The sequence below is a fragment of the Mastigoproctus giganteus genome, chromosome 7 (genome assembly GCF_048544385.1).
Source record: "Mastigoproctus giganteus isolate SK-2022 chromosome 7, ASM4854438v1, whole genome shotgun sequence".
In the NCBI taxonomy this organism is placed as follows: domain Eukaryota; kingdom Metazoa; phylum Arthropoda; class Arachnida; order Uropygi; family Thelyphonidae; genus Mastigoproctus; species Mastigoproctus giganteus.
Window position 1 is genome coordinate 147,467,358 of NC_143581.1, and position 14,516 is coordinate 147,481,873.

Genomic DNA, 14,516 nt, shown 5'->3' on the forward strand with positions numbered 1-14,516 from the left:
TCAAATTAAATTGATTGTTAAAAGTTTAGATCGAATGTTAAATGAAACTGGAGCCTATTGCTCTGCTCCCAGTCTTAGGAAAGGTATATGAACAGTTATGCGTAAACCGATTGATGTTCATGCATGAAACCAAACAGGTGTTCTCAGCAAACCAATACGGGTTTAAGCAAGGTTATTCAACTGAGGATGCAATATATAAGTAGGTTCAGACAGTGGAGTGGAGTGGTTATCAATTTGCTCTAAGGATATTTGTAGAATTCAAAGGAGCATTTGATCGGTTATGGTGGGGAGGTATCCTTGCCAGAATTAGAACTGGATGTTCAAATAAGTTGTTTAGTGTATAATAAGAATTATTTCTCTGATGGAGAAGTAATGGTTAAAACTAAATATGCTAAGATAATTAAGAAAATATATTGTGGATGTCAGCAAGACTTGGTGATTAGCCTCTTCGCATGGAATATGATGTTTGATGAGTTCTTAAATCTATCTGTACCTGAAGTAGAAATTATAGTGTATGCTGATGATTTAGCATTGGTTATACAAGGAAATGCTAGATCTCAGATTGAGAAAAAAGCTGAGAAGACATTAAAAGTTTTGGAGGAATGGGTAAAAATATATGTTAGAAATTTCTAAGGATAAGACTGTTCAGATGTTGCTCAGGGCAAGTTAAGTATGAATCAGGTCCCAACTGTGAGGCTTCAGGGTGATGCTGTCTGATACGTTAAGACTGCAAAATATTTAGAAGTATTTTTAAAAGAATGGCTGTGTTTTACTGAGCGTGTCAGATTTTTGAAGAATAAAATTAGAACTCTATGCCAAGCTCTGGAGGATAGTAAGGGCTGACTGGGGTATTAAAGGTAGAGAAATAAGTCTAATATATGAATGTTTATTTGTGTCCATAGTTACCTACACTTCTGGAGCTTGGGTAAATAGAGTGGAGAAACTTGTGATACAAAAATATTTATTGCAGACTCAGATTTCCTTTGTTAGGAATAACAAGAGCATGTCGAACGGTTTCCTCTGAGGGCTTACAGATTATATCTGGAAGGATTCCCATTTAGTTCCTGGTCTGGCTGGTGGGAATGTTGTATTATAGAAAGAGAAATGTAAATAAAACAGTGAGTTTAACATCATGTCCTGATAGAGAGAGACTATTCAAAATTCAATGTTAAGTCAGAAAAGAAGCGATTTTTAGAATCTCTAATGGACATATGGCAAGAGAAATGGGAACAAACTGAAAAAGAACAAACAACTTATGTTGTATCAAGGGTTGATATTATAGATGTTAAAAGAAAGACATGGTTTCAATTTGGATTAAATGCAATGTTCTTGCTCACAGGTCATGGATTGGCATTGAGTTTGAAACAACTTGGGCTAAGGAATAGTGAAATGTGTGCTTGTGAAGTTCCTGAGTCATCTGAACATGTCATGTTAGAATGTCATTGCTATCTGATCTGACATCTAAGTTGGAAAGAAATATCAGAATACTGGAGAAAGAGAGCCTCCGGGTTTTATTCACTGACAGATGTCTATTCTCTTATTTCATTGATTATGTAAGTGCAGTATTTAGGAGGTGATGTGCTTTAAATTTAGATAGTGGAAGCCTGGCTCCCAGTGCTCAGAACAGAAACCCAGATGATTGAGATTGGCAGACATGATCAAAGTCAAATTCTCTCATACAAGGCTAAGTGGTCGAAATTTACTGACATTGCTCGATTGAGCTTATTTGATGTTTATTTTATTCAAAATTAAATGAGTTCTAAAACCTAAGAATTCTATCCTGTTAAGTCCATAGCCATGGACGGGTTTTGGCCCAGGGAATGGCTGAGCTTAATGGAGACTTAAATTGTTATTTTCAAGATATAAAAACATACTCTCTGCATCTCACATTCAGGAGGAAGAAGTCCCGCAGGGATCAATACTTAATTCAGCGCTATTTGCAATCTGTATTAGCAATGTGATACAAGATATCCCAAAACTGTTGAAATTTACATGTATGCAGACAACCTTACCATTTCCTGTCAGTCTCAAAGTACAAATGCCTTTGAATGGCAGCTCCAACTTGCCATAACCAAATTAGAATCCTGGATTTCATAGAACGGTTATCAACTATCACACAAGAAATATACCACAATTACTGCATCCTGATCCAGAATTCAAATAAACAATACTCCAGTCCCTCTTGTTACTACTATTAAATTTCTTGGTCTGATATTAGACAGCAAACTAAATTTCCATGCTAACATCATTCATTTAAGATCTACATGTCTAATGCATTTGAATATACTTCGATCGGTCTCTTCCGTGTCATGGGGAGCTGGTCGGTATACTTGACTGCATCTTTACAGAATTTTAATCCATTCACGGCTAGATTATGGTTGTATGCTGGACAACCAACCAGGAGCACTACTTTACAATGGCAAAATGTCATCCAACACAGTGCTCTGAGGACCGCTGGAAGCTTTCAGGACTTCTTCAATCTAGAGTCTTTATATTGAAGCACATGATTCCCAATTACACCTTTGTAAAAAAAAACATTACTGTTCCACTATGCTGCTAAGATTCAGGGTCTTCCATCGCACCCTAGTTGGGAGTATCTCTATAATACTTGGTGGAATTTCTTCTGTGAAAATAAGCCAAATAAAAATCAATCTGCCTCACACGAGATTAAAGAGCTTGTTCAGAGTTGGAATGTCAATTTAACTGAAATTTTTCAGAACACAGCTCTACCTGTTCCTCCTTGGTCATTCTTTTATACCTGACAGTATGGTGGATACTGCAGCTGTTTTTCCTTCACTTACTGTTACAGCCTCACTACTGTTGCAGCATCTTCACTGCCAAATTATACGCTCTCAAGTTAGCACTTAGTAAGATTATTGAGCTTTCCATGTCACCTGCCATAATTTGCACCAACTTCCTCAGTGCTGTCTCTGCTATAAGGAAGAATTTCTCATCCTATTCTGAACTACATTCATTCTCAGCTATTCTCCTGCTGAGTATCCAATCAGTTTTTGCTGGATCCCTGGCCATTTTGGCATTCCGCAAAGTGCTCTCCTTGCTGCTAAACATCCTCAACCCACTCTCTCACAACATCCTCAGGTTCCTTACCCCATCTATAGACCTATCATTCACAAAGTATGCTACAACAACTGGTCACAGATCTGGAAAAGTAATGCCAACAATAAACTACCACATGAAACAAGATTCAAAGCTGCGATTCTCTGGCATCCGATGAAACAGATGAGAAGAAGTGATATTGGCAAGACTGAGAATCATACTTATCTCTTCCTATTATTGGGAGAAAACCCACCCTAGTGCTCATTCTGGCACAGTCAACTTACGGTCCGTCATTTTCTGATTGATTACATTTAACCAACTGGTCCTCCGTCCTCCGTAGCCGAGTGGGCAGGAGCGGGAGTGCAGTACCACACGCTCTTTGAGTAGATCGGGGTTCAAGCCCCTCACTGCTGAATACGGTCGATCTGCCAACCCGCACTGGACCAGTGTGGCAGATTATGGTCCATTTCCCTCAAGATGAATTGTTGAGGAGGCTTCCATCCTGCAGTGGGTTGATAATGGCTCCACTTAACTTTTAACTTAACCAACTGGTCAAACACTTTACAGTCGCTCTCCACGTTGAACATCTGTCATAATTTACCTCACTTGTTAGGAAATGAAGCAAATACACAGGGTGTCCGTAAATGAAGTTTCCAATTTTGATGGTTTTTTTTTTTTTTTTATTCAGAATACTGGCACCTCCGTAGCCAAGTGGGCAGGAGCAGCAGTGTGTAGCACATGCTTCTTGATTAGACCGGGGTTCGAGCCCGTGACCACCAAATACGGAGGATGCGGAAAGGTCAGGGAATGACCACCGCATATCCTCAGAGCAATATGGCCTTAGTTGCTAATTCTCCTAAAAAAACCAAATAAACAAAACCAAAATATTCAGAATACTCCAAGCTACACTCGTGAAACACATACCAGCTGAAAGATCAATTCAGTAAGTTTTATGATGGTAAATAAAGTCATTGGTAGAATTCAATGTGGCCGCAACGAGTAACTCAAACGATATTATAGCGATATTCAATCTCCTGCCACACGCTGTGCTTCATTTTACGATCAATTTTACCAAAGGCCCCTGTGATCCATGCCTTCAGCTCCTGTAGTGGAGGGATGTACACATTGTCCTTAACAGAACCCCACAAAAAGAAATCCTGTAACAACAGATTTTGATGCATGAAATGCTAACACCCAGAATGCTTTCTCCACCCCAGCTGCCATCTTGCCATTCTGGCAAATGTAGAACTGCGTAGTGGGTAGAATGCAAAACTAGCAGTCGAGTGCCAATTTAATAAAACTTATTGAATTGATCTTTCAGCTGGTATGTGTTTCATGAGTGTAGCTTGAAGTAATTCTAAATAAAAAAATATCAAAATCTGGAACATCATTAACAGAGACACTGTAGAAGAATATTCATGTATTTAAAACATATGTGCCTGTACAGGAGCATATAATTTAATTTAACGTCTATAACATTAGCATCATGCAAATAAACTATGAAAAGACACAATTTGGCTTCAGTAGTGTTTAATAATGATAAATGGCTGGAAGTCAAGAGAAGAATAAATTTTGGATGGATAGCATTCAGGCAATATAGTCACATACTGAAGAGCAATATCCCAGTTTGTCTGAAACGTAAAATAATGAATCAATATATACTCCCCACCATGACTTATGGAAGTGAAACTTGGGCACTCACCAAAAGAATGGAAGAGAAGCTGAGAACTACACAGCGAAGAATGGAACGAATTATATTGGGAATCGGACTGTTAGATAAGAAGAGAAACACATGGATTAGGCAGCAAACTCAAGTAAAGGACATTCTTATCAAAACTAAAGAACTAAAATGGTCTTGGGCAGGACACATAGCTCGAAGACATAATGACAGATGGACTAAGAAAATAACAGAATGGTACCCAAGAGGAGCTAGAAGAAAACCTGGAAGACAAAGGCGGAGATGGATAGATGAAATTCATGAGTTTTTGGGTAGTAAATGGATGGCCAGTGCTCAAAACAGAAGGAACTGGAAAGTTGCTGGAGAGGCCTTCATCCTACAGTGGATTGAAAATGGCTGATGATGATGATGATGGAGTGCTTGTGTTGTTAAACCCAATACCAACAACACCACTCTCAGATATCCATTGTCATTGTTCCTCTTCATGCAGTATCCAGAGCTGCTTTTTTTCCTTGAGGTCATCAGCATCCAATGCACCTGCTATCATTTGACCACTTTAATGCCATCTGCTAAACTACATGATTCTTTTATTCAAATTCCAAAGAAATATGACATAAAACAGTTTTGTTGATGCATTCTGCTACTAGCAATCCTATGGCCAGAGATAGCTTCCTGATGTGAGCTGCAACCCTCCAGTCGCCTCTCACATCAACGTGCTATTTTTAGCTGCTGTTGTATTTGAACAGCCCAGCAGAATGGTAGTATCCATGATGCTTGCATCCTCTCATCTGGTGACAACTGGCCTAGTATGCTGAAAGTCTCTCTCACCCCCCCCCCCCTCCTTGTCTGACTGTCTGCTTTAGATAGCCTGGCATAGACATGTGATATCCATGATATATTGATGGAGCAATTGATTCCTTAGATGATGATGTGTTTGTACCTAACTGGCCATTCACTGTAAACAAGAGAAGCATGAGAAAAATGTTCAAGTTAATAATACTGTAAAATAAATAACTTTATGAGGGGGGGGAAATATTGGGATGTTACTTATGGAGTGACCCTGTATGTATATAATCAGTTTAATTAATATGATTATATAAATTACATCAATATAATTATAAATTTTTAAGTTTATACCAAGGATGCCAGAGACTCATTATCTGGTGAGTGTAGGCTTGGCACGCCCAGGGTCTTGAGCTGGATATCATCATTCTTCTCTTTCTTGGCGATTCCCTTCTACTTCTCTCTCTCTCTCTCTCTCTCTCTCTCAGTATAACTCAGAATTTTTTTTTTGGCTGGCACAGCAAAGCCTCAAGCTTCCTTGCACCATATGGCAGATAAAAACATTACATATAAATGCATAATTTATGTGTGATTCACATATGCTTTTTCTCTACTAATATATTAGCATTTTTATTACTGACTTTGTCAGTAATAAAAATGGTAAAAAATGAAGTTCTCTAGGATTAAATTTCATAAAAATTATCAATTAGTTTACAATAACCCGATAAGCATATAATAGAGTCAGGGGGAGAGGAGGAAAATGGTAAAAAGGATTTGTTTTCATGAAATATGTGCTTGGGATAATTTTGTAGAAAAGAAGTATAAATATGTATTCATATATTTGGTTTGTTCCAATTATATCATTTATTACAGGGCACCGTATAATGAAAACACAGTTTGTATCTGAAACTCCACCTCGAAAACAAAGACCATGTGCAATATTGCATAAACAAGCTCACCTTAGGGAAAAGGAGAAGGTTCAGATTTTTGTTGATGAAATTGATGAGTCGCCATTAAAGGAATTGCCATCGGGTTAGTAATGATTTGTTCAATATTATAGAAATGTCTTTATAATATAATTGAAAATATTGTAAAACTAAAATTTCATTTAAATGAATATTAATTTTAACAATGTGCAGCTTTTTACTGACTTTCAAGATTTCCAGAAAAGGTTAATAATAATTATTTATTTAGCATGATTTTTATAAGCTGATGGTGGTTTTAACAAATTTATTGATTTTATTCTTTTAACTAAATTGAATTAAGACTAGACATTAGGTTTTTAGAAAAGCAATAACATCAAAGTATTGTAAAATGGTTGATTCATTTTGACAAGACAATTTTTTCCACACAAGTAGAACTGTTCTACATGTTGTACAAGTATATATAAAAATGTCAAAAAAATCAATTTTTTAATTTATAAGTGTGATGAGATTAAATTTCATAAAAATTATCAATTAGTTTACAGTAATCAGTAAATATTGTAAGTTTTTGGTACCTTAAATCAAGGATACTTATATTTACTGTACGCGTAACCAAAAACTATTTATCACATATCAAATTCATTATTGAATATATGGCTAGGGTAAAGAAATCCAACACGAGAATGACAGGATGCTTTCGGGACAAACTCGTTTCCCGATACCGCAGTTTCTTCCTGCATTCTCGGTAAACAGATGGTGCGTGTTATCAGTAATGGCAGTAAAACTCGATAACAATGTATTGAATAGTTTTCTCTCATTATTAAAAGCACATTATTGGAGTTCATGAGTGGGCTGAAATCTACTTAGTGGTACACCCCCCAGACTGCCTCAGACTTAGGGTGTTTATCCCCCCTCCTTCCCTGCTGTTTTAAAATAGGAAAACGACCTTCTACTGCCACTACTGATAACACGCACTGTCTGTAGAAGTCATTTTCCTATTTTAAAACAGCGGGAAGGAGGGGATAAACACCCTAAGACTTGAGGCAGTCTGGAAGGTGTACCTGTAAGTAGATTTCAGCCACGAAGGCATTGCACTCATGAACTCCAATAATCTGCTTTTAATAATGAGAAAAAACTAATCAATACATCGTTATCAACTTCTACTGCCACTACCCAATAACATGCATCATCTGTTTACTGAGAATGCACGGAGAAACTGCGGTAGCTGGGAAACGAGTTCGTCCATTTAAGGTTTCTCGTGTTGGCTTTCATTACCTTCACCGAATATACTTCTGCATCTTGGAATTAATATTCCCATAGACAATAATGTAAGAAGGCTGGTTTACATTTTTTCACTCACATTATATACTTCACGTTATTTTTTTTATTACTTTTAGTTAGAATATAAATAAATCATAAATCATATTTTAAGAGAATAGAGGAAAATCTCCAAGACAGGCATTGAAATCAGCCACAAAGCAAGAATGGACACACTGCTTTTTGCTGATGACCAGGTTCTAATAGAAGACAATGAGAACTCATTGCAGAAATTTCATATTTGAAGACAAAAGTAATGGCATTTAGAGGAAGAGATCCAATAAGTTGCAAGATCTGTAGTGACAATAATATTGTCAAACGAGTTAACACTTTCAAATTTCTAGGATACCACCTGTTATGTGAAAAATAAAAAAATATTGAGCAAAAAATAAATAATTACATAGGAATAACTAAAACTATAAACCTTATTTTCAAATCTAATCTGTTGCATAAGAAAATAAGGACATGGATACATAGCAACCTTGCCAGACTTATCCTAACCTATGGCTCTGAGCAAAGGGGATAAGAGCAGGTGGACAGGTGCAGAAATGCGTTTCATGCACAGAACTGCAGGCTATACCAGACTTGATAGGAAAAGAAATCAAGACATCCTGTCAGAACTGCAGACAACCTCAGTACTGAATTATATTGACTCATACAGAAACAGATGAATCCGGCATGTGGAGAGAATGGAGGACAGGCGCTATCCCAAAGATATTCTAAACTACAAACCCCAGGGAAGGAGAGACAGATGCAGGCACCTGCAAAGATGGAGAGAGACCGTAACAGGCCACTAGGCCTAATACTGGACAGGAAGAAGAAGTTAGAATACGATCATAGGAATAAACTAATTTATAATTTAAAAATGTTATTAAGTATTCAATACTGATGCAGTAATAATTGGTCATGAAAAAAAAAAAAAAAAAAAAACAGTTGTACTTTTAACAAAAATTATTAAAACATTTAGAAATTGAAACCATATGTGTAGGGTGAACCTATATAGCTCACCATGCTACAAATTCCCATAAAAAAAAAGTGCACTAGATAAAGAAAAATGGTTCATTTCATGTGAAAAAACAACATGACACAACACAAGTTTTGAGTAAGTTAATCGAGTAACATAGTTGTTAGATGGTAGGGCTAAAAAGCTCAGTCTAAAAATTATGTACTACAAAAATAAGTGTTCCATGTGCTATAGTATTAGGAGATTTAACTCCTTAAATTTGCTGTCAGTTTATCCACGTGTTGGCCAAGATTTTTATATTTTGTCGTTTTGTTGACTTAATTGTTACACTAAACTATTTTGTATACGTAGTTTTATAGTTCTAGTCAAGCAGCATGGTTTATTTTGAAATTAGATAGTGATTTTGAAAATTAATACTTAGTGTCCATAGATTTTACCGTTCATAACTAGCCACCATTGTTATACGATACGGAATAGCATAACGTATATTCCGAATTGCATAGCGTAAGGTTTAACGTAAAGCTAGATAGCGAAATACATAGCACTGTTAGATTAGTATAGTATTATCAATTAATCGGTAAAATTTATTAATCTTATTAAATTTCACCATTGATTAAATTATACTTAAACAGAATCATGACCTAGACTAGAGCAGCAGAGCAACGGACACAAAGTAACAGTAGTGTTGTGATTTGGGGGGGGGGGCAATTCTCTAATACATCACAGTATAAAAAAATGTGAAATGTTTGCAGACACTTCTAGAACAGTACATGATCTAGCCAAGGAGGATGTCCTTGTTTGTGTGCGCGTGTGCGTGCGTGCTAGGTGCAGAAAATGTGAAGAAATTAGGGCACCAACTGAACATTCTGATGGGTGTCTATGAGAGTTTGAGGTGTGGGGTAGATGCCCTCGAAGAAATTAATAAGAGGGCCCATCGAGCTCTCAATGCCAGAGCTCACTCCTGTTCATCAGGCAACACAGCGGCAATCTCCAAGGCAGAATGTGCTGGTCACACAGGAACTAGTTATTGTTGGTGCCTCTATTGTCAGGGAGACGGGGAATATATTATGCAAAAAGGATAGGTGGAACAGGCCCAGGGTATGTCTGCCAGGGGCAAACATTGATGACTTTGTAGGGCAGATATCATCTTTTAAGGGCACAAAAGGTGATATTGTTGTGCACGTTTGCACTAATAACCTTAAGAGTAAGAAATCTGCATTACTTAACAAGTACGGGTCAATGCTGAAAAAAGGTCACGAGTTAGGGTTAAATTTGAAAGTGTCTGCAATTCTGCCCAGACATGATAGGAGGGAGTATATGACGAGAGCCTTGTCAATCAATTCAGCCCTGGAGAGATTGTGCAAAGCTCGTGGGGTAGAATTTTTCTCAGCATGGTCTGTGCTTGTTAACAGGAGAGATTGTTTCTACAGGGATGGGACACACTTAAATAGAAAGGGTGCAAGAATATTTGCTGATTTTTTTTTTGAGGCAGTGTTAGTTGGGTCGGAAAACTGCTAGCGTGGGGGGATTCATAGATTAAAAGATTAACAATAGCTGCTGGCAGAGGCGAAAGTGATTCTTGCAGTGCTTCTATTGTAATGAGCAACAGCCTAGAGAGCAAGCTGCTGGGAGTCATCACGGAACAAGTAAATACATGGGCTGTGTTTGGGTAACTAAGAGTAAGAACAGTTGCATGTATACTTGCATGTACACCAAAGCCAGATGTATAGTAAATAAATTTGATGAATTTGAAGTACTGATCAAGACATCAAAGGCAGATATTGTTGGCATATCAGAGACATGGTGTCACACAGATATAAGCAGTGCAGAATTGGAATTTGGGGAGTGCAATGTGTACAGAAAGGATAGGAAGGGAGGAAGAGTTATGTGTTAGTTAACAAACAGATAAAATCTAAGGAAGTGCATCCAGTTGAAATGGGTGGACAGTGCAATGTTGAGTTAGTTTGGTGTGATATAAGCACCAAGAAACGGAAAATGAGAGTAGGAGTGTGTTATAGGCCTAATGACTCTGATGAGTACAACGAACATTTGTGCAGAGAAATAGAGTGGGCCAGTAAATCAGAATATCTTGTAATGAGGAATTTTAACTTTCCAGATATCGACTGAAACTTGTGAGTTGGTCACTTGCACACTAGCAAGACTTTTGTGGATTCATTGGAGGATTGTTTTCTACAGCAAAATGTTCGAGGGGCAACCAGAGGGAGTAATACTCTTGATCTGATTATCAGCAGTGATTGTTCATGCATTAAGAATTTGCAGATAAAGAAATTACTAGGTGACATTGATCACAGTGTACCGATGTGGGATTTACTTAAAGATGTAACTACCATCAAGGGTAAAAGGAAGGGTTTTTGTTTTTATAAAGATGACTATAGTGGGATCAACTGATAATGTTTAAAACAATGAATTCTAAACGGGAAGCCTTCAAGGAATTAATCTTGTAAGCTACTAGGCTTTTCATACCAACTAAGAAATACTGTTCAAGATTTAGACCTGAATGGATGTCAGATGAACTAATGAGGCTGGTGGCAGAGAATAAAAATGCATGGGGTGCATATAAATTATCAGGTGACACAGAAGCCTATGGCAGATATAAGCTAGTCTGTAATCAAGTCACAAAGAAGGTTAATCAAGCGATGGCTGATTACGAGAAATCCTTGGCAAAGGATGCAAAGAAAAACAACAAAGATTTCTTTACTTATGTAGAGGGAAGGGGATGAATCAGATTGGTCCAAATGATGTTGGTGGTTCGACTGTTGATAATCCTGCTCAGGTTGCTGACAAACTGAATGAGTATTTTGCATCTACATTCACGCATGAGGAATTCTGTAAGGAAGGGGAGGACAGAAATTTACTAAATTCTAACAGGGAGCTAAATAATTTTGTAATAAAGGAGAGCAAAATGGAGGAGAAATTGTTGAAGTTAAACATAAAAAAGGCACCTGGGGTAGATGGATTCTATCCAGTAAAATTGGAGGCAGCGACGGAAGTTAGCAAACCCTTAGCCACAGTTATGAGGGCATCATTAGATTCAGGGGTGGTCCCCATGGACTGGAGATATGCAGATGTATCCCCAATTCACAAAGGGGTTCAAAGAGTCACACAGATAATTATAGACGTGTTTGTTTAACTTCTGTTCCAGGGAAAATAATGGAGTTGCTGGTTAAAGAAACATTGCAGGATCATCTAGACAAGACTGCAGTAATAGTTCAGACACAGCATGGGTTTGTTAAGGGAAAATCTTGTGTAAAAAATTTGATTGGATACTATGATGTGATCACAAAGGAACTGGACGTAAAAAATAATTTTGATATCATATACTTGGATTTCAGGAAAGTTTTTGATACTGTTGCACACGGAAGACTACTTTACAAAGTGGAGCAATATGGCATTAAGGGCAAGTTGCTGCAATGGAAAAAGGGATGGTTGAGTGGAAGATGGCAGAGAGTGGTAATAAATGGACACTGCTCTACGTGGACTAATGTTATTAGTAGAGTCCCCCAGGGTTCAGTGCTGCGCCCATCATTGTTTTGTGTATTTATCAATGATATTGATGAAGGTATATATCAGGCTTAATGTCCAAGTTTGCAGATTATACAAAGGTTTGCAGGGTTGTTAATGACACTAAAGACAGTATGCTGCTCCAACAGAATCTTAAGAAAGTTAGGCAGATGGACTGAGAAGTGGCAACTGAAGTTTAACATTGACAAATGCGAAGTACTGCATATGGTAGCAGTAACTAAAGAGAAACGTACAAACTATGTGGTATTAAACTCAGGAAGGTGGAGAATGAAAAAGTCCTGGGGGTAACTGTGTAGTCAGATATGAAGTTCTTTGAGCAGTGCAGATGGGCTGCCAGAGCAGGTCAATGAGTTTTATCAATGATATATAGGAATTTTTCTAGCAGAGACAAGGAGGTGATTATTCCCTTGTATAAGGCAATTGTCGGGCCAACCTTGAGTACTGTGTACAGGCCTGAAAGCCTAATTTTAGGTGTGATGTAGAGTTGCTAGAATGAGTACAAAGAAGGTTAAGGAGAACAAAGGGGTGCTGTTACCAAGAGAGGCTTGGCTTAAGTTCTGCAAGTTGCAGCATCTGGAGACTAAGCACCTGTGAGTTGATCTGATTGAGTTGTATAAGCCCTTGAATGGTTTGAGCAAAAACCTGAGGAGGCATAGATTCGAATTGAGGAAAGACTGTTGTAGAATAGATGTGCAGAAGTTTGCTTTTAGCCAGCGGGTAGTTGATTGCTGGAACCGACTTCCTTCTGTTGTTGTGGAAGTTGATAGCTTAAATAAATTTAAGGCTGAACTAGACAAACATTTCGAGTGACCGGATGGGTGAAATGGAAAGGTTGGGTTTTTTTTTTTTTTTTTTGAGGCATATGATGCAAGAAAGCAAGCTTTCTTGCATCATATGCCTCTGCTGATGCTATTAGAAAAAAGAATAAGTAATACACCTCTTGCGATACCAGCGAAATCTCCACCAATGATTGCTACTACTTCAAATAATGCTAGTTTAACTTCAAAAAGATAATTCAGGACTGACCAAATACGGAGGATGTGGAAAGGTCAAGGAATGACTACCGCATATCCTGGAGCAATATGGCCTTAGTTGCTAATGCTCCTAAAAACCAAACAAACAACAACAACAATTCAGGACTGATTGATGAATGCACAGTAGTCATACAAATAGGAAGATCCGATTTTGGAAATATTTGTAGAAGAAGATATGGACACTATCGCCCTAAATTTCCAAAAAGAGACAAACCAAAGCCTGAATGCCAGAAGACAGCCACGTCAGGTACAGCTTCTTCTAAATTCAAGAATTGCCTTATATTTTACAGTGGAATTGTAGAGGCTTTTGTGGCAACATTGACGATATTCAGTACTTAATTAGACGCTACTCTCCAGTTAGTTTCTGTCTGCAGGAGACCTATGCCGATGAGCCGAAACATTATGACCAGTGAGTCGTTATACAAATTGAAGCAACTGCCAGTGAACTACGAGACATGCGTGGGTCGGGACACAGTATAAAAAACACCTGATACCGAGCTCCATTAATCAGTGTTACTCTTTTTTTTCAGATGGGAAGGAAAGCTGACTTAAGTGAATTTGACAGAGGTCAAATTGTAATAGCCAGATGACTGTGTCAGAGCATATCCGAAACGGCATGACTGATGGGGTGCTCACGGTCAGCTGTGGTTAGTACTTACCAAAAGTGGTCCAAGGAGGGGGGAACCCATGAACAGCCGGCGAGGTGTTGGACAACCACGGCTCATCGATGCTAGAGGTGAGTGAAGGCTCTCCCGGATGGTACATGGCAACAAAAGGGCGACTGTGGCGCAACTTGCTGATAATTGGAATGCTGGTAACGAGAGTAACGTGCCACAACACACAGTACATCAAACCCTGCTGAAAATGGGGCTGCGTAGCCACAGGCCGTTCCGAGTGCTCATGCTAACCACAGTTCACCGTGACAGCACTTACAATGGGCACGCAAACATCAAAATTGGACCTTGAATGATTGGAAGAGGGTCGTCTGGTCCGATGAATCACATTTCCTGTTGCACCATGTGGACAACCAGGTACGTGTGCATCGTTTACCTGGGGAAGTGATGCCACCTGGATGCACCATGCGATGAAAACAAGCCAGTGGCAGTGGTGTCATGCTTTGGGCGATGTTCTGCTGGGATACCCTTGGTCCAGTCATCCATGTGCCGGGCACTCTGACGTCTACCACCTACCTAAAAATCATTACTGACCAGGTACAC

At 38.4% G+C, this 14,516-nt stretch overlaps 1 protein-coding gene across 1 annotated transcript in view; it reads left to right on the forward strand.

Moving 5' to 3' along the window:
- LOC150083252 (treslin-like) overlaps positions 1-14,516 on the forward strand; it is a 265,502-nt gene that overhangs the window by 236,495 nt on the left and 14,491 nt on the right. The window contains exon 15 of the mRNA XM_090378450.1: positions 6,392-6,550. Coding sequence (XP_090234576.1) covers positions 6,392-6,550 — 159 coding nt within the window. The remainder of the gene's footprint in view (positions 1-6,391; positions 6,551-14,516) is intronic.